Source organism: Nothobranchius furzeri, chromosome 19, assembly GCF_043380555.1.
Source record: "Nothobranchius furzeri strain GRZ-AD chromosome 19, NfurGRZ-RIMD1, whole genome shotgun sequence".
NCBI lineage: Eukaryota > Metazoa > Chordata > Actinopteri > Cyprinodontiformes > Nothobranchiidae > Nothobranchius > Nothobranchius furzeri.
In genome coordinates, this window is record NC_091759.1 from 27176510 (window position 1) to 27196565 (window position 20056).

Here is a 20056-nt window from a genome sequence, read left to right on the forward strand (position 1 = left end):
GTCACGGAAACAGAACTGTTTGTTTTATTAACAAATCAGGAAGAGTGTGGCCATGCGGTTGTCCCACCTGTGTCCGACTCAAGCCTTTATAAATATATACCAACAAGTGTCTTTAGTTCAGCCTCCACTCTGACCCAGAACCCGGTTCTGGTTCTGGTTGACGACTGGTCCTTCACGATCCAGCATACCACCTTCAGTCATCCTCCTCTTCGTCAGAAGAAGAGCGCATCACACCGCTGCTGTCGTCACGGTAACGCCGTGCCAGGAGATGCAGCTGCTCCAAGGCTTCCTGGTAATCAATCATCTCAGGCCCCTGGGACAGGAAGCTGGGCGCCAAGCGGCGGACGTCGATGGCGCTGGCGGCTCGATGCAGCTCGGCGAGCCAGGGCTCGAGGGCGGGTCCTGACTGCAGTGACGCCATGACGGGGACGGAGACGGTCGGCACTGGAGGGGCAGAGAAGGGTTGGCTCTCGGTTTGTAGAGTAGGTTACCATGGGAACAGATGGAAACACTCACCGCCAGGGGGAGGCGCTTCACTCTGCAGGAAGCCCTGAGAGCTGAGCGACGAGCTGAAGATCTGAGGAAAGGGCGGAGTCACTTTACTGGGAGTGGCCACCAGCTGCAGCGCCCTGCAGAGGGACAGGCCAGGTAAACACAGGTCCAGACGTCAAACGGTAACAGGTGAGAGACACTCACAGAGGAGACGACGGGTAGAAAGACGACATGTAGGCTGTCAGGACATCCTCGCCGCAGCACAGGCGGTGCAGAGGGGTCGGTGGTTCGATCCCAGCAGGCAAACAGCTGCTAACATGAATATTATTTATTATTTCAGTTTCCTGTCAGCGGTGAAGAACACCTGCTGTCTCACCTGCCGAGTCCCTGGCTCTCCAAGCCTCTCAGCGTAACCCACTGTCCATAGCGGCGACCGCCGCCTGCTTCAGGGCAAGCTGACAGAGGTTTCCATGGCAATGCTTCAGCACAGGCGCTCAGGGCATCGGGCAGTCCACTGCCGTGCATCATGGGAAATGGGACGGCACCATAAGCAGCCGCAACCTGAAACATGAATGGTGTTTAGGAAGCTGGGACCTCAACCTGAGCGGACCTCAACCTGAGACGTACCGTCCTCCCGCCGGAGGCCAGCGAGTCCGCCATCTGCCACAAGGGGACGCTGTTGTTCCTCAGCCTGTACGGCACGGTCAGGGCGTCCAGGGCTAGAGCCAGGACGGCGCTGGAGTGGTACCACAGAGAGGGCTGCAGGACAGTGAAACGGGCCCAGTCAACACCAAAGTTCTGGTCCCAAACAGCAAATGTACAGCCAAACTCACATCATAGGAGAGGTGTGGGAACTCAGGTGGGGGGCGGGGCTGCCGGCCCAGCCCCCCCCGCAGGGTCAAAGGGCACAGCAGTGAGCTGTGAGCAGCCATGTGGACCACCCCCAGAGTGCAGTTCAGCAGGTGGTACAGGTTCTTCAGTGGGCTGGAATCAGGGCGGCTGACAGGACACACCCCCCAGGTGAGAACACCTCTACCCCCATAGGAGTCCTGCAGCAACTCCGTGACCTTTGACCCGAGGCCCGCAAAGCCGTCAGCCATATCACAGAGCAGCTGGAAACCCTGAGAGCGAAACCAGAGGTGAGAGGCTCGAACAGGAAGAGGGTGGTGGGAGGCGGGCCGACGGTACCTGAAGGTAATCACACTCCTCCACAAAAAAGTGCAGTTTGTCCTCCAGCTCCTCCAGCAGCGCCCCCTTCAGGAGAGACTCGCCCTGACCAAAAGCTTCCAAACGGTGAGCCTCGCTGCAAACACGAGTAAGCACGTCACTGCAGGTGTGTGTTAGCTAGACCTCATCCTAGTCTCGCTGACCCAGTTTACCCATCATGGTTGTACTGCTGGATGACTGAGATGGTGCGAGGGTGCAGGTGGATCCTCAGGAAGTCTGACCACACCTTCACGCTGCCCTCCAACCTGTAGCTCTTCTGGACCCGAGTCAGACGGCTGTTGACCGTCTCCACGCTCACGGCTCCTGAAGCTGGTTGGTGACTCGCCTCAGGTAGAGGAGCAGAAGGTGTTTTCTTACCCGAGTGCTGCAACTGTGAGTTGGAGGAAAAGTCCACCTCTGCCAGGATCTCCTCCTGAGGAGACAAACGGTTACCATGGTGATGAACCGCTCATTTACATCTGGTTCATCCTGTCTAACACTCACATCCAGACGGTCCAAGTCTTCCAGGAACGAGTTCTTTTTTGGAGGACTTTCTTTGTGCATCATGAACCCCCCCTCCCTGAAAATAAAATCTACTTTAACACCAAACTGCCAGATGTTCTCTGGTCCAATAGGCACGCAGCCGTGTGGAGAAGGTCCGTTTACCAGGTGACAGCAGAGGTGTCTTCACCATCATAGAGACGTCCTTCCTGCCGTAGCGTCCGAAGGCTTCCTGTGCAGAGAGGACCACTTCAGCCTCCAGCTGATCAGGTGCCATCAAACAGAAAAAGAAGACATCGGTACCTTTAAGATCCATGGCGATAAGGCGAGGGGTGTAGGTGACATGTCCACCCAGAGTCTGTCCTTCGCGAAAGACCACATCACTCTGGATCTCACCTGGTGGCGACTCGAGCTCGTAAGACAACGCCGCATCCTGATAAACACCAAAGGTTACTGAGGAGGTTGCTGCTGGGACTTGAAGGAAAGAACACAGGATGTCAGCGGTTCTGTTTGAACCCTCATGGACACCGTCCACCAAGATAGGGCTCAGGCCAGGTGTCCCTCCTGGAGGACGGTGTCCCATGAGGGTCCTGCTGCAGACCTGTTGTGTTGATCTGATTGTAGTTCTGGCTCTAATGTTTGTAGAAGGTGTCCTCTGGAGGACAGGACCAGTCCAGACACTGCTGGTTCTTAATGAGCCTCCCTTAGTGATGCTTCACGTTAAACCAGCTGTGTTTACGTCGAAGCGGAAGCTAACATGTTAGCCTCGCGTGCCCCTCACCTGTAGATTCCACCAGTGGGTCCCCACAAAGTTAGAGTAATGTCCGAGCTGCAGCGTGATGACCTCTCTACACACGCTGCTCATCCTGACCCGATCCACGCGCCAGAAGACACGCAACAGCGACAACTTCAAACATGGCCCACGCGCTGATGGATGCGGTGACGTCAACACGCTACAGAGGTAAAAGGCTGCTTCCTGTTGGCTGGAAACGAGCAGTAAGACGAAATATGATTGGATGCGCTGACAGCCTGCGGTTCACAACCCGATACAATGAACGGATGTAACCTTTGATCCTATTCGGATCTTTGGCTAAATGTAGGATGTTCTAGGAAGGTTCCACAAACAGGAATGATGAGAACCATCATGTTTGCAGGCCTGTTGGTTGTTTTTAAAGACTTCAGTAGAAGCATGGTCGAAAGCAACGTCACTTTTGTCAGATTCAGGTTTTTTCTGGGACCATCGTGGGTTTTCTTTCATTGACCGATGGGCACCACCTAACACGTCTAAGTGGACAGCAACAGGACCTAGAACAGAGCCCTGTGGCACCCCGTGTCAGCGGATAAACAAGCCCACATGCTCAGATGGAATGATCTACTTGTGAGATGAGATCCACAGAGGAGATGATAGTTAGCACAACCCAATGTTGTCCGACAGAACCTGCGATCTGTCAGACGCAGCCGTAGATCCAGCAGTAAAACAACCACCACTGCTTTTACGTTCATGGTTGCTGGCCCTCGCTTTCTGTGTTGTTTTAATTCAGTCTTTTTCGTGTGTACAGCTCTGTGGTTCATCTCCTGGTGGATGGAAAGGGCTATAGAAATAAAGATGACAGCATCTGTTGCTAAAAACACATTATTTAAAATCCAGGAGCAGCCTCTGTCCTGGTCCCTCTGAAGAACCCAGACGGAAGTGGCTCAAAAACCTGCTCAGTTAAAAGTAACCAGCTCCTAAATGTTTGCCCAGAAGGGGAGATGCGGGATTGGTCTGCAACTAGAACACGCTTCTGCAGCCAGCCCGCATTTCCCTAACGTTCTCAGAAAAGTCTCTGTTGGGCCTGTTTCACGAGCAGTGGAGTACGTGGACCATGTGATGTCTGTCCCCATTATCATCAGATGTTTGAGGCAATGCAGTCTGATGGGTTAGGGTGTAACCCCAACCTAACCCTAACCCGGGAATAAAAATTCAGTTTCTAAACACGTCTTACTGTGGTGAGGAGACCGCTGGGGCATACTTCTCCATGAGAGATGGGGGAGCTGCCTCTGCCAGTGGTTGGAAAGCAAGCATAAGTACCTTCAACACGGCTCCTGACTGGAGGCCACTGCAGTTCAGTCAGGACAGGTGAGACACTCTCCTTGTTTTACACCTGAGATGAACCTCTCTGCAGCATTCTGGGCCAGCTGGAGCCTGGAGAGAGCAGTAGCTCTTTATAAAGGGTCCAGGTGACCTTTTAAGAGCTGAGTGTGATCTGGACAACACCGAAGCTCATCTGCAGAATCCAACAGAAAATGATCACGTTTAATCAGATTATCTCCCATGCCTCTCTTCAGCAGGTGTCAGGTAAACACCAACTGGACTGTGAAGAACCAGAACCAAAGCACCTGGAAGCCTCCTACCGGGATCTTACGATGCTGGAAGCTGCTGATCTTCTGGTGTCCTACACGCTCCGGACCGGCAGGTGGCGCTAGAGTAACTTGGTTTGGTCACAAAACAAAGAAGTCCCTGCCTGAGCTGCAGCTTCCTGGTTATCTGGCTGTCCTCACCTGTCCAGCGGTCCACAGTAAAGGTAAGTTTCTGGAGCATACTCGGTTCAGAATGAAGTAATCTAGACTGTTCTGTAACGGAGTACTCCAGAGTTATAAGGCTATTCCTCCAGCTGTGGGCCAGATGGTCAGTCAGAGTATTCAACATGGAACAAGCTTCCTGTATTCTCTCTAGGTGATTCGAGTTTTACAGACCGTAAATGTAATAACTTACCTTAGAGCAGTCTTGTCAGACAAGTTATTCCCTGTTCCTGTCAGAAGGGAAGTTCTGTCTCCGGTTCTCTCAAAGAACAGAGTTCCTTTCTTATCCTCTTCTCCCCAAAATGAAGGAAGTTCACTTTAAAACGATTAATAATATATATCCATGTAAAGAGTTTTTAAATATCAGATTTAATATACAAGATCATGTATGTGTCCTATGTAATAGTGAAACACCTTTTCTATGATTGCAAGTCGGTAAATACATCTTGGTCAGATTTATTGGCTTTTATTCAGAAACAGTTACAATACCCTCTTATTCACATATAATACTATTCAAGCTGGGTGTATAGAAAAAATAATCAGATTCAATTCATTGTTGACAATTTGATCATTTTTGGGAAATTTTTTATTCACAAATGCCGTTTTATGGTAAATGGTGAACGGTCTGTATTTGATATAGCGCCTACTAGAGTCCTGGAACCCCCCAAGGCGCTTTACAACACAATCAGTCATTCATCCATTCACACACACATTCACACCCTGGTGGGGATGAGCTACGATGTAGCCACAGCTGCCCTGGGGCGCACTGACAGAGGCGAGGCTGCCGAGCACTGGCGCCACCGGTCCCTCCGACCACCACCAGCAGGCAAGGTGGGTTAAGCGTCTTGCCCAAGGACACAACGACAGCGACAGACTGAGCGGGGCTCGAACCTGCGACTTTCCGATTACCCCATCGTTTTATGAAAGTGAAGCCAAACTTTCCTTTTTAAAAAAACGATTTTATTCTATTTTGCAAATCTCTTAAAAAGGTAAAGACTCTACAGGCTGAAGATGCTGTGAACTAAGGTCCTCTGTCTTTAACTATATATTATTATTATTATTATTATTAATATTGTATTTATTTATGTATTTCTTATCGTGTCTTGTTAATCGTATAAATCCGGTTGTTTCTGCTGATTAGAACATTTCTAATGGTCTAGTTGTAAGGTTTTGGTTTATCTACTGAGTTGTTCTTTTTGTTTTTGTTGAGTTTTGCTTGTCGTTACAACGTAATGTGATTGATGTTCACTAATAAAAAAACAAAACCTGTCCAGCGGTCCTTTAGAGCACGTCCACTTCCTGTCTGCGTCTCCTTCGTCGCGTCATGACTCCGCTCAGATGTCGGAAACCAGAAACGTTTACAGGAAGTAACAAACGTAAGTTATCTGCAGCACCGACACGACCAGGAGCTCACCTGGGGTCTTACTCTAGTCCACCTGAGCAGGTGAGGCCGCTGAGGAGACAGACGAGCTAGGAGGCGTGTCCGGAAGTGCAGTCCGAGAAGATGGTCAAGAGGAAAAGTCAGAACGAGTCCAGTCGTCCAATCGGAGATCTGCTGCAGGTAAACGCCTTAGGTTCAGCCCAGGATCCCTGACGGTGTCTAAGGTGTCTCTGCTCCTGGACAGGTGTTGTGCAGCATCTGGTGAGAGGACTTTTTGGGCTCCTGGCAGCGATGGCATGTGGAACCCTTTACGCCGTGTTCCTGTCTGCACATCACGACCGGAAGTTCTGGTTTTCGGCCCGACAGGTGGGAGTACAGGTCCATTATGTGAACTGGTAGCAGTTTCTGTATTTACCTGCTAGAACCCAAACTCAGAATACTCATCCTCCTGTGTCCCTGGCTGTCCATGTCCTCTCACGGTAGGAACGGGGACTTTGGTCCAACCCTAATTTAAAAACAGGATTTTTCATGACCTCTGACCTCTCCTTGTCACAGAAAAGTTTGAAACTGTTAGAAAGTCCCTTTAAAGTAGGTCTCTGCCTGGGGGACAGGCCCGGGACACGTCTCTGCCATGTCCTCTACGGGGTTAGGGTTAGGGTTAGGAAGCTGAGCTGCAGGTGACAGGATGAATGCTGAAGGGCGTGCCTGAGGCGGTGATGGCTGTTATGAATATCGTTCCTGTAGTAGTTCATAACCCTCCCTCTGCATGCTGGGTTACTGTCTGGTCCTTCTTATGGTGAACATTTGACCTTTGATACGTTACATAAATGAATGAATGAATGAATGAGCGGCTGAAAACGGATGGACGGATAATTGCAGAGGAACCTACGTACGAGAGGCCGTCGCACCTTTCATACATCAGGATTTTGACCGTTTGTGAGGAGATTCGGAACTTCGTTCATAGGAAGGGGTTTAGGAATATCTCTAGGAACGTTTGATGAATGAGGCCCAGAAGTCTTAGAGGGTGTTCTGGTTCTGTCCGGGTGTGGTGATCTGTGTCAGGTCTTCTCTTGGCTTTTTGAGGAGGTTCTTTCTGTTTTATTATTAACACCATTCACGAATGAATGGATGCCTCTGAGGTTCTGGTTCTGACCCTGGTGTTTGTGTTTCAGGAGCTGGAGCGGGAGCTCTCCTTCCAGGGGGGTAGCGGTCTTTATTATCACTTCTACAAGCAAATGTTGGCGGCTCCTTCCTTTGCAGAAGGTGCTGGTCTTCTTCTTCTGCTCCAGCAGAAGCTCTGATTGGACTGAAAACTGATCTCTGCTGTTTTCCAGGATTTTACCAGCTGCTGGTCGACAACGGGACTGTTTCGGGGCAGACGATAAACTCTGTGGAGCGTTTCTTTCTGTATCCGGAGCTCATCCTCAGCTTCATTTACAGAGTCTCGGGTGGCCAGGTGAGCAGAAGACCTGTTAGAGGTCCATAACTCCAGACACAGATAAAACAGGTGGCTGTGGCTGATGCATGGCCCCACAGCCAAGGTGTTGAAGTGCTCTTGAGCAAGATCCTGAACCCTGACATTTCCCACTGCTCCTCGGGCGTGGGTCAGAAGTAGAGGCCCATGTGGGGTTTTTGGGGTTAACAATGTGCAAACGGTTTCAGAACAATAGAAAAAAACCAGATTCAAGTTCTTTTATTAAAGTGGGAGTCAGGGCATGGGTGGAGTCAGGGCATGGGTGGAGCCAGGACATGGGTGGAGTCAGGGCATGGGTGGAGTCAGGGCATGGGTGGAGTCAGGGCATGGGTGGAGTCAGGGCATGGGTGGAGTCAGGGCATGGGTGGAGTCAGGGCATGGGTGGAGTCAGGGCATGGGTGGAGTCAGGACATGGGTGGAGTCAGGGCATGGGTGGAGTCAGGGCATGGGTGGAGTCAGGGCATGGGTGGAGACGTATGTCATCCACACGTCCTGTTAGGAAATGCTTCTGAAGGAGCGTGGCCTGGCGGACCGAGAGCGGCAGTGATAGACCCCCCCCCCCCCCCCCCCTGTCGGAGTCTGTCGGTCTAAAAGCGAGCTGTTAACGTTCTCCTGGTTCTTGTTAAGACTCTAGCAGCAGCGCTCTGCACAAGCTGCAGTTGCTTCACAGCTTTTGGGAAGACCAGTTAGGAGACCATTGCAGTAGTCCAGCCTGCTGGAGATGAACACATGAATAAGCTTCTCTAGGTCTGGTCTGGACATGAGACTCTGACTCTTGATGTTTGATGAAGGTGATAAAACGCTGATTTAGTTCTAGCCTTAATGTGTCCAGTTAAGCTCAGGTCTGAGTCAATGATAACACCAACATCTGGGTCTTTGTCTTTATTCCCCTGGAGTCCAGCTGAGCAATAACATCCATCCTATCCTTCTTGTTGCCAAAGACAAAAACTTCAGTCTTGTCTTTGTTTAGCTGAAGGACGTTTGACTGCTTCCAGTCGTTTACGTGTTCTAGGCACTGACAGAGTGAGTCCAGTGGACGACAGTCACTAGGTGATAGGGCTAGGTAGATCTGGGTGTCATCAGCATAGCTATGATAGGAGATTTTGTTGTTAAGTATGACCTGACCCAGGGGGAGCATGTAGAGATTAAAGAGTAGTGGTCCTAGGGTTGAGCCTTGGGGGACCCCACATGTCCTGGTGATCAGCTATGATTGGTAGTCTCTAATAGAGACAACATAGCCCTGTGTTTCAGATAGGACTGGAACCAGCCAACCACTGTGTCTGATAGTCCCACCCAGTTTGAGTCTGTCCAGAAGGATGTCGTGGTCCACAGTATCAAAAGCTGCACTGAGGTCAAGCATCATCAGGACAGATGCTTTACCTGAATCAGTGTTGAGACGAATGTCGTTTAATACCTGATCAGTGCCGTCTCTGTGCTGTGGTGCTGTCTACAGCCTGACTGAAGACCGTCCATGATGTTATTTGACTCTAAACAGTTGTTTATTTGGATCAGTACCGCCTTTGCAATGATGTTTCCATCAGAGGGAGATAAGAGATGGGTCAGTAGTTGTTCAACACTGAGGAGCTAGTTTCCTCTTCTTTAGAAGGTTTCACAGCAGCAGTTTTCAGTGGTTTAGGAGAAAGACCTGATGTTAAAGAGCAGTTAACAGTTTCCAGTACCTCAGCTTTCAGGCCTCTAAAAACATTTAAAGAAGTTAGTAGGCAGGCTGTCCAGACAGCAGGTAGAGGAATGTAGGGTCTTTACTACGTCATCCAGTGTTTTAGTACTAATCAGGCTGAAAGCTGGCGTTGTGGCCAGGTTGTTGCTGTGTCGGTGGTCTGGTTGTGTTAGCTGATGTAGGGGAATGAATGGCTGATCTGATGTTTGTGATTATTTCAGTGAAAAAAGATGCAAACGCGTCACATCTGCTCTGAGATTTGAAGTCCGGGGCTAACTGTGCTGGGAGGTTAGCTAGCCTCTCGACAGTAGCACCCAGGACATGGGAACTGTTCATATTATCACTGATGACGTGCCCTTTTATCTGCGTGTTATAAGTACGCAGCTGCATGGTGAAGGTCTGATAGTGATCTGGTAGATTACTTTTCCTGGATCAGCGCTCTGCTTCTCTACATCCTGGTTGTGGGTTAGTACCAGATCTAGGGAACCTCCACGGAGCTTTCTGTTAGCCTGAGATACCATACCATACCATACCAACTTTATTTATAAAGCACATTTAAAAACGGCATGGCAGCCGACCAAAGTGCTGTACAGAATAAAAAGTAAAAACACAATATAAAACAAAACACGGTCAACAATAAAATACACAACAAGGCAGATAATCACAGTCAATAAAAGACACATAATAAAATAATAAAAGTCACGGATTTAAAAATGCCTGGTCTTAAAAGTGAGCCTCAAGCAGCGACTTGAACCGGAGGAGGGATGGTGCCAGCCTCACCGAAAGAGGAAGAGCATTCCAGAGTGTCAGAGCAGCGTAGACAAAAGCATGCTGCCCCCGCGTTTTGTATTTCATTGATGGAACGCGAAGCAGCAGGCAATCAGCAGACCTCAACGCCCGGTTTGCAACGTAACGAGTCACAAGATCCGACAGGTAATCCGGAGCCAGACCGTTCAGGGCCTTAAAAACAAAAGTCAGGATTTTAAACTTGACTCTGAAGTTTACGGGTAGCCAGTGGAGCCGCGCCAGTACAGGTGCGATATGGTCTCTTCTAGGGGTGTTTGTTAAAATCCTGGCTGCTGCGTTCTGTACGACCTGAAGCCTGTTAAGAGCGGAGGCAGGCAAACCAATTAAAATGGAATTTGCATAATCCAGTCGAGAGATGATAAAAGCATGAATTACGGATTCCAGGTGCGCTCGTTTCAGGATCGGTTTTAAGCAGACTAGTCTGCGCAGCTGATAAAAACACGATCTGACCACTGCGTTAATCTGAGGGCCCATGGAAAAGCGTGTATCCAGTTTCACCCCCAGGTTGGTAACACACTGCTTGAGGTCATAAGGGAGAGTGTCCAAATCAGAAGATACGTGTGTGGTTTTGTTAGGGGTCATCAGGAGTGCCTCAGACTTAGAATCACTCAGCTTCAGGAAATTGTTGGCAAGCCAAACCCTCACTTCAGCCAAACATTGGTCCAGAAGAGAGAGGGAGCCTGGTTTGTTCAAAGCCAGGTAGATCTGGCAATCATCTGCATAAATATGATAGCCCAGGCCATGTTTCCTCAGGATGGAACCCAGGGGGAGGATGTAAATTGAAAACAGGAGAGGCCCAAGCACAGATCCCTGCGGGACTCCCCATGGAAGTGGAAGGAATGTAGAGGAACAATTACCCAACTGGACCTTGAAAACCCTGTTTGACAGATATGAGCAGAACCACTGAAGTGAGATACCCCTTAGCCCCACCCATGACTCAAGTCTATCCAGCAAAATATCGTGGTCAGCGGTATCAAACGCTGCAGAAAGATCTAATAGTAGGAGCAAAACAGGCGACCCAGAGTCAGAAGCCACCAGGATGTCATTGGTCACGCGAAGAAGGGCTGATTCGGTACTGTGAAGTGGCCTAAACCCAGACTGGAACACACCAACCAGAGAAAAGCTGTGCTGTAATCTGTGAATAGACAATCTTTTCAAGGACCTTAGACAAACACGGTAATTTGGAGATTGGCCGAAAGTTTGCAAGGTTTGAGTCATCTAAACCAGTTTTTTTTTTATTGGTTGCACAACCGCCTTTTTAAAAGAAGTAGGAAACACCCCAGTAGCCAAGCTAGAGTTAAAAATGTCTAAGATGGCAGGGCCCAAACAGGGATGATCTCACCCACCATCCTCAGGGGGAGAGGGTCCTCGGGAGAACCTGCTGGTTTCATATTTCCAATCAGATCTGACAATTCACTAAGAGATATGGGAGTAAAGTTAGAGAATGAGGGAGGTTCTGGTGGTCCATCAGGACAGCCAGATCCTGGTTGCACAAGACCATCCCTAATGTCGCGGACCTTGTGAAGAAAGAAGGTCTGGAGCTCAGCACACAACGACACAGAGGGATCAACACTACCAGGTTCAGTTATGGACAAGATGGAGGTGACAGTGCTATAAAGTGTATGCTGATCACCCTGGTGTTGAGAGATTATGCAAGCAGAGTATTTGTTCCTGGCTGATCCAACACTTCTCTGATACGGGTCAAGGGCGTCCATCAGAGGCTGCTGTGAGATCAGTAGCTTGTCCTTTTTCCACCTTCTTTCCAGCGCCCTGCAACGCCGCCTGAGTTTGAGTTCAAGTTAAAAAACACAAAGTGAAGCACGCTACCACGAAACCTAAACTATACATGAAACAGTGCAAACTATGTGAGTAAAAGGAAGGTTCTAGCATAGAACGCTGTTTTATGCTAAGCTGCAGCAAAACGTGCTGCCTCCAGATGAGGAGCATGGCTGAGCTTGTTGGCTACTCGCCTCGGGTGCAACAGTGGAGAAGGAGCCGAGTGTTTTTGATTTTTATCGGCTTTTAAAAATAATTTTGGACCTTTACCTTTACCTGTGCCTGGCCAGGCACACCTTTGCTAAAGCATGCATGCTGAGGTTCGTTACTGACTGCAAATCCCTGCCTGAGAGCTCTTTTCTCAGCTAGCAAGGCCTGCTTTGACCAGACTCTCTTGATGACGGCCAGATGAACATGACCATCAACACCAAACGCCTTCGACACGGCCTTCCAGAAGGGAGGAGTGCTGGCTTCTAATTTGTTGAAGCTAAACGAGTCGGAAGCAGCTGTGACCCCTCACACCCACCCTCCAACGATGTCCCAGCCGATATATCGGTCGGCCGATAGTGAGCAGCAGATCATTTGTCCAAGGACAGGTGGAATGGTGGTGTTGGTGGAGGAACTTCAGCTTTGATCCTGTTTGTTCTTTGTGGACCAGGACTACGTAGAACCCGTCTACTTCTACCTCGGGGCGGTGTTGGGCCTGCAGGCCTTCTGCGTCACCGCTCTGTTTGTGTGCAGCTGGATGATGAGTGGAACCTGGGTGGCTGGAGTGCTGACCGTGTCCTGGTACCTGGTTAACAGGTAGGAGGAGTCCTGTGTCTCTGACGCCCGAGCTGACGTTCCACCCATGCTTGTTTTCTTTCTGCCTGTTTGCAGACAGGACGTAAGCAAAGTGGTCCAAGCGGTTCCTCTCCGGGACAACTGGGCCGTCCCGTATTTTTCCTGTCAGGTTGCAGCTTTGACAGGATTCCTGATCACCAACATGAGCTCCGCTGCTGAGGTGGGTCGTTCCTGAGTTTCCATACCATGTTTATGTCTAAAGCCCGTAGAACACGCCGCACGGGAGCTGACCGAAGCGCTGTCCAGGAAATAACACACATTAAAACCACCAATACTAAAACGCAGAGCCAGACAATAAAAATCACTGCCAGATGCTCTTCATAGTGACCTGAGGCAATTCAAGCCCAAGGCTGGTCGAGGCGTCGCACGCACCCAGCACAACTGCTTCGACTCGTTTAGCTTCAACAAATTAGAAGCCAGCACTCCTCCCTTCTGGAAGGTCGTGTCGAAGGCGTTTGGTGTTGATGGTCATGTTCATCTGGCCGTCAAGAGAGTCTGGTCAAAGCAGGCCTTGCTAGCTGAGAAAAGAGCTCTCAGGCAGGGATTTGCAGTCAGTAACGAACCTCAGCATGCATGCAGCTCGGCGCAGTGCCAAGCTATCCAAGAGCTTCAGCAGAAGCCTTCACACAGGTAAAGGTGTGCCTGGCCAGGCACAGGTAAAGGTGCTGCAGTTGTTTCTTCTCTACATGAGGTCTGGTTAGGGTTAGCCCAGGAATCTGCATGAGTGAACCAGCGCTAGTCCTTCACCCTCAAGGCAACAAGTCCGAGTGAAGGACTCGGTTGTATTGATGGAGCGCTTTACACACACACACACACACAGAAACCCAGCGAGTTAATGCCAGGTCTTAAGTCTCCCACTCTCCCGGAGGGCTTCACCTCCGGTGCACGATGGTGGTGCCACGGTCCAGGAGCGTTTAGTTCTTCTAACCCTTCTGCTGAGTCTGGTGTTCGTAGAAGAAGCCATCCTCACACCTCCTAGAAGCTCGTTATCAGTCCCTCCTGTCTTCCTGCAGAACAACCTCAACAAAACTGCCATTTCAAAATAAAAGCTGCTAATGTCGAGTTTGGCTTGTCATGAATGATTCATCTGGGTTCGGGTTGACCCCATCCCGGGTTTCTGGACGCTCAGAGAGGTTGTGGTTGGTCCAGACAGGAGCTCTGATGTCCAGTTAGTGGAAATGAAAGTATGTCTGGATGTTTCTCTGCAGATGTTCTGCTCTCTCACCATGAGCATCTCCACCTTCACCTTCCTCCTGCTCTGGGAACACGCCCACTACGTCCTGTTTGTCCAGGGACTCTGCCTGCTGCTGATGGACTCTTTGGACCTGGTCCCTCAGAAGAAGGTAAGGCTCCTGCTGTCCACTCTGGTTAATAAGCACTAGCTAACGTTAAAGGATTCTTACACTAACAGGTCTCTGGTCTCAGAAAGCATCCCAGCAGCTTTGTCCTGACAGTTTCAGTACCTTCCAGAAGGAGTCGCTCGTTTCAGACCTCTGTCGCTGTAGGAAAGCCAGCAGTCGCGCCAACGCCCAGGAGAGCATAGCGGCGAGGTCTCGGGTCCCACGAGGTGGCAACTGGGAGTGAGCCAGCAGATGCCACAACACCCTCCCCAGACATAAGAGCCCCCAACACACTGGCAGACAGAAGCCCCGCCCACTAGAAGGAGCTCAGGGACAGGATAGGCCTAAGGTGTTCCAGGAGAAGACAGCACAGAGCCCCCCCCCCCCAGCTTAAATTTGGATGTGGACACCAGCATCAAAGGTGGACCCACGCACCCCCGTTAACTGCTGCTGTTAGCCAATCAGAGGAGAGATGTGCTAAAGTCAGACTCCCTAACCTGCTGCCTGACTCACTACTAGTTCCTGAAAATGGCACACCTGTGTTTTTTCCCCCAGAGTTCGACTTACAAGGCATTTGTTCTTACTTGAGACCTGTAATCAGCTGTTTTTGACTTCCTGTGTCCCATCCTGCATTCAGACGGACCACGTTCAGAAGATTTACCTCAGCTCGCTGGTTCTGGTCTACCTGTTCCACTTTCAGAACTCCTGTCTGCTCAGCTCACCTCTACTCAGCCTCTTGATAGGCTTCATGCTGGCGAGGTACTTCCAGGTAGTGTTAGAGCCCCGCCCACAGGTTAATCACTCAAACTGACCTGGATGTGAAGCAATCAGATGAAATGTTTGTGTTTCAGAGAAGAATGAAAATGGGTCCATTTGTTGCCCGCTTGCTGAAGCTCCTCCTACACCTGCACCTGGTGTTCACCTGTGGGATCACCTTCTCTTATTCCATGAAGGTAAAGTCGGACTGAAGGAGCTAGACTAGGAGCTGAATGATGAGCCCCACCGCTCTCTCCCTCAGAAACTCCTGCCTGCAGCTGGAAGCCACCTCCTGCTGAAGGTCCTGGAGGTGAAGTTTGGGCTGAAGGCGACGTCGTGAGTAAAGCCTCAGACCGGTTCTCTAGTCTGTGTCTTTTTATTTCTATATAATAAAAACTGGTTCATTTTGCTTTTATACACCGGGGAAGGAACATGAAGGACTTAAGCCTGATTCATGCTTCTCTGTCTGCGTCAGTGCGGAGACACGCACCGCCATTACCCGCCCCTGCGTAGGGCTCCGGCAGGCACGCAAGTACGTACGGAGTCGAGCCCACTTTTTTAAACATCCGTCGAACGAGACGGATTACGCAAGCTTGTGATTGGTCAGGACGCCGCTGTTGTTTACAGCGCCGCCATTGCAAAGAGAGCCGAGGATAACTAGCGACAGACACGGAGAAGCTTGAAGAATACCTCGCGAAAAAACTCTAAAAATATGAACGTTTCATCCTCCCGTGACTGGAGGAGTGAAAAGATGCGCAGCAAGCGTTTTATTTGTGGACGGAAATGACAGGAAACGTGGGTTTAGAGGTGGGGAGCGCATGAAGAGGTGGGAGGATGAGAGACAGATATGTCCGTGTTAAAAGTCTCTTATATACACAAAAACACAATATAAACACACGATCTTGGACCGATGCATGACAGGATACCACAGAACAGCGCTACGCCCTCTGCTGTCCTGGAGGGGAATTGCTTTGCAACACTCTCCAGGAGACGGAGAAGCATGAGAGCAAAACGCTTCCGTCCGTCCGTGCGTGTCTGTCCCTTGCGGAGCTGACGGAGAAGCATAAACCAGGCTTCATATAAACATCTGTCAGCATGAAGGGGCTAGACGTTCCTCCTGGTATATAGAGCCCTCAACACTACACCAATGAATTTGTCACGGCAGGGACGCGCGTCCTGGTGCCGGCTTCTGGTGTGAACGTGTGGGATCTGGTTGCTGACTGCTAATGGGAGACGGCAGCCTGGGTTACGGCCTCGTGTTTGGTTCCTCCCACCACTAGTGCCAAAGCCTCGGCTCATCTAGCCAGGGTGCTGCTGATGATGTAATCTCCTCCCAGGCTGCATGTGTGGCCTCTCTGGGAGTCGGGCGGACTCGTGCTCTCAGGCAGGATTGCAGAAGAACAGACAAACTTCTCTAAATGGATGCTGACTGATGCTTTGAAGAAAGCTGTGAGATCAGATGGGAATAAGTCTTTTTACATCACTGCAGACGCAGCACCAGTCCACCTGTCGATCTCACGCTCCAGTTTTCCCTCACTCGTGAACAAGACCCCGAGATGCTTCAACTCCTCCACTTGGGACGGGACCTCGTCCCTGACCCGGAGAAGGCATTCTACCCTTTTCCGAATCAAGACCATGGTCTCAGATTTAGAGGAGCTGATTCTCATCCCAGCTGCTTCACACTCGGCTGCGAACCGCTCCAGCGAAAGCTGAAGATCACGTTCTGATGAAGCCAACAGGACCACATCATCTGCAAAGAGCAAAGTCTGGCCTACTGCCAATAATGCAGACCAAGCTCTGACACCAGTCTTACAGGGACCTAACAGCCCGTATCAGAGGGCCTGGTACCCCAGCTCCGGTCGGCCGCCTCAACAATGGAGGCACGGAACAGGGCCCATTCAGACTCAATGTCCCCCGCCTCCCCCGGAACATTTTGGAAGTTCTGTCGGAGGTGGGAATTGAAGCTCCTTCTGACGGGAGACTGCCAGACGTTCCCAGCAGACCCTCGCGAAACGTTTGGGCCTGCCTGGTCTGACCGGCATCCTCCCCCACCATCTGAGTCAACTCACCACCAGGTAGTGGTCAGTTGATGTCTCCGCCCCTCTCTTCACCCGAGTGTCCAAGACATGCGGCCGCAGGTCAGATGAAACAACAACAAAGTCGATCATCGAGCTGCAGCCTAAAGTATCCTGGTGCCAAGAGCACATATGGACACCTTTATGTCTGAACATGGTGTTCATTATGGACAATCCATGACTGGAACAGAAGTCCAATAACAAAACACTCGAATTCACATCAGGGGGCCGTTCCTCCCAACCACACCCCTCCAGGTCTCACTGTCGTTGCCCACGTGAGCGTTAAAGTCCCCCAGCAGAACGAGGGAGTCACCGGAAGGAGCGCTCTCCAGCACCCCCTCCAAGGTCTCCAAAAAGGGTGGGTAGTCTGAACTGTAGTTTGGTGCATAAGCACTGACCACAGTCAGAACCCCTCCCCCCACACGTAGGCGGGGGGAGGCTACCCTCTCATTCACCAGGGTAAACCCCAACGTACAGACACCAAGATGGGGGGCAACTAGTATGCCCACCCATGCTCGGCGCCTCTCAGTGGGAGCAACTCCAGAGTGGTAGAAAGTCCAACCCCTCTCAAGGAAACTGGTTCCAGAGCCAGAGCCATGCGTTGAGGTGAGCCAGACTATATCTAGTCAGAACCTCTCAACCTCACACACCAACTCAGGCTCCTCCCCCACCAGATAGGTGACGTTCCATGTGCCAAGAGCCAGCTTCTGTAGCCGAGGATCAGACCGCCAAGGCCCCCGCCCTCGACTACCACCCGTCACACACTGCACCCGACCCCTTTGGCCCCTCCCACGAGTGGTGAGCCCGTGGGAAGGGGGACCCACGTTTCCTCTTCGGGCTCATCCTCACCCGTCCTGGAGGATGTTGATCATTATTGAGGTTTCGTAGTTCTGGCTTTTATTGATGTGTTTGTTGGACGTGTGGTCTTTTATGGTTCTCTGTATCTGGTTTTTTGTTACGGTTGGGATTTGATGTCTTCCGACACGTGTGCTGTAAGTGCTTTCTAAGTGAACGTGACTTAAAGACCAAAGGTGCTGCTGTGGCCCCTGAGCCTGAGATCAGGGGACTCAGTGGTCTCCTTTAAACTCACCTGTTGGTGGGACCTTCATCACCTCCCTCCCCTCATCCTGCCTTTCCTGAGATCCACTGATTACCTCCTTTATTCGTTTTCTCTTTCTTCATTTTGATTCACTTTTTTACTTTTCCCAGTTGTATGTGTTTTACGTTTCTGTTCTTGTGGAGCACCTCGTGGTTTTTATCTGGAGAGGTGCTACAGGAGATCGTTTCTTCTTTGCATGTCCGGACCACAAACCACTCCTCTCCGCTGTAACTTGCCAAGATGATTTCGTTTTACATTTTCTTAAATGCGTAAACGCGCGTTTGTGTTCCACTCCCAACCTACGCCTCGTGGCTTTCTCGCTAATTTAACCCTGAAGGTACTACTAGTCTGGTTCCCCAGTTTGATTCCCATTAGTAATCATTACACCCTGGAGAAATTACATCTCCCTTGGTTTGACCCGACCGGGACTTGAACCCTGACCTCCCAGTCCCAGGGGGAACACTCGAGCCTCTAGACCACATATTTAGTCTGGTTTTTTAGCATCTTCTCAGTGGCCTAGTGGCAGCATGTCCGCCCTGGGACTGGGAGGTCGGGGTTCAAGTCCCGGTCGGGTCAAACCAAAGACCCGTGCAAACCAACGCCTCCCTGCTTGACACTCGGCTTGGATCGGGGGTTAAACCCCCTAATGGCTCCTGAGCTGCAGCTCGCTGCTCCCCATGGGGATGGGTCAGATGTGATTTCACCAGAGTGATGATGACTACCTGTAGTCTGGTTCTTGAGTCTGGTTCCGTCTTGTTGCAGCCAGTTTAAAGTGGTTCCTTTGTGTTTCAGAGACTTTGTCACCAACTTTCTCCTGTGCCACGACGAGCTCCAAACACCGGGTCAGGACCTGTTTCTGCGGCTGACGCAGACCTCTCTACTGCCCTTCTACATCCTGGTTCTGTCCATCTGTCTGCTGTCCACCCTGCAGACCGTCTACAGGAGGCTCAGGTGAGACTCACCTGCTGGAGTAGCTGCTTCTTCACACTGGGAGGATTAAATCAGTATTTTTAAACGTTGTTCTTCAACTTAAATGATAAATGATTTTGTTTTTCTATTTCACTTAATTATTAGCTCGTAAAAAGCTGTTATTAAAGACCAAGTTCACTGAAAAAACATTTTTAATGATATTTCTGACTAACGGGTCACTCTGGGTGTTTCATGCAGGCTGAACATGAAGATAGTCTCCTACACCCACCTCCTGCAGTAGCTTCTGATAGAAAACAGACGGTGAAACTCTAGGATTAGAAAATCCTGACACATCTACGTCACCCTGTCACTAACATTCATGCACTCACCCATCTGGGCTCACGACGGGGAAGCTGCTGTTGGTTTAGTCCAGGAAAAGCTACCCATTAGCATTAGCAACTTCACCTCACAGCAGAACTCCTCCAGGCTTGTGTTATTTGTGGAGATGAAGCATCAACGTTGCAGAGCAGACAGTCAGTGGTATAGTCGTGTTGCTGTTAGCCAATCAGAGGAGAGATGTCTGAATATCAGGAAATGAAGCTGGTTTTCGAGTGGCACTACTCAGTAACTCGGACCGGTGCAGCTCGGCACGACCAGTGTCCAAGGGCACAGCTTGCTACGTTCTCCTCTACTCTAGTCGCTGCTCGGTTTCAGTGCTGCTCGTCTAAAACCCCGACTCCGAAACCTGCCGTCTGGAGCTCAGCTGAGAGGCGGCTCATGTTAGACGCATCTGGGTGTAATGATGGCTTTACTGAGGAGGGTGATGATGATGATGATGATGATGGCTTTACTGAGGAGGGTGGTGATGATGATGATGATGATGATGGCTTTGCTGAGGAGGGTGGTGATGATGATGATGATGATGATGATGGCTTTACTGAGGAGGGTGATGATGATGATGATGATGATGGCTTTACTGAGGAGGGTGGTGATGATGATGATGATGATGATGGCTTTGCTGAGGAGGGTGATGATGATGATGATGATGATGGCTTTGCTGAGGAGGGTGGTGATGATGATGATGATGATGGTTTTGCTGAGGAGGGTGGTGATGATGATGATGATGATGATGATGATGGCTTTGCTGAGGAGGGTGA

At 50.4% G+C, this 20056-nt stretch overlaps 2 protein-coding genes across 6 annotated transcripts in view; one reads left to right on the forward strand and one right to left on the reverse strand.

The window, feature by feature from the left end:
* Position 1: 1 nt before the first annotated feature.
* Positions 2-3169, reverse strand: msto1 (misato mitochondrial distribution and morphology regulator 1). Of its 2 annotated transcripts, none has more exons than XM_015975165.3 (12): positions 2981-3169; positions 2503-2632; positions 2365-2431; positions 2203-2278; positions 1872-2131; positions 1681-1795; positions 1326-1613; positions 1120-1251; positions 869-1053; positions 697-804; positions 517-629; positions 2-444 (listed from the first exon to the last, which is right to left on the reverse strand). In XM_015975165.3, exons 1-12 carry the CDS (start codon positions 3062-3064, stop codon positions 194-196), a joined length of 1809 nt encoding a protein of 602 aa, XP_015830651.1. In that variant the 5' UTR covers positions 3065-3169; the 3' UTR covers positions 2-193. The 2 variants fall into 2 exon arrangements, with proteins under 2 accessions (XP_015830651.1, XP_015830652.1); XM_015975166.3 differs by having other exon boundaries at positions 697-801; positions 2981-3166.
* A 1462-nt stretch (positions 3170-4631) lies between these two features.
* Positions 4632-20056, forward strand: part of LOC107395729 (probable C-mannosyltransferase DPY19L4) — a 50615-nt gene continuing 35190 nt past the window's right edge. For 2 of the 4 annotated variants that reach the window (XM_054736436.2, XM_054736437.2), the window contains exons 1-13: positions 4632-4763; positions 6036-6137; positions 6206-6322; positions 6387-6508; positions 7315-7405; positions 7477-7598; positions 12536-12681; positions 12757-12880; positions 13929-14063; positions 14698-14829; positions 14912-15013; positions 15079-15152; positions 18783-18941. In XM_054736436.2, coding sequence (XP_054592411.1) covers positions 6086-6137; positions 6206-6322; positions 6387-6508; positions 7315-7405; positions 7477-7598; positions 12536-12681; positions 12757-12880; positions 13929-14063; positions 14698-14829; positions 14912-15013; positions 15079-15152; positions 18783-18941 — 1376 coding nt within the window. In that variant the 5' untranslated portion in view covers positions 4632-4763; positions 6036-6085. Of the gene's footprint in view, positions 4764-6035; positions 6138-6205; positions 6323-6386; positions 6509-7314; positions 7406-7476; positions 7599-12309; positions 12444-12535; positions 12682-12756; positions 12881-13928; positions 14064-14697; positions 14830-14911; positions 15014-15078; positions 15153-18782; positions 18942-20056 lie in introns of those variants that run through there. The other 2 variants (XM_054736438.2, XM_054736439.2) reach the window with 2 other exon arrangements.

Coding starts and splice junctions, on each gene's coding strand:
- msto1 (XM_015975165.3), bottom strand. CDS start 3,064: ATGAGCAGCGTGTGTAGAGAGGTCATCACGCTGCAGCTCGGACATTAC. Junction 2,132..2,202: donor AAGACTTGGACCGTCTGGAT/GTGAGTGTTAGA, acceptor TTGTCTCCTCAG/GAGGAGATCCTGGCAGAGGT. Junction 1,614..1,680: donor AGGAGTGTGATTACCTTCAG/GTACCGTCGGCC, acceptor TTTCGCTCTCAG/GGTTTCCAGCTGCTCTGTGA.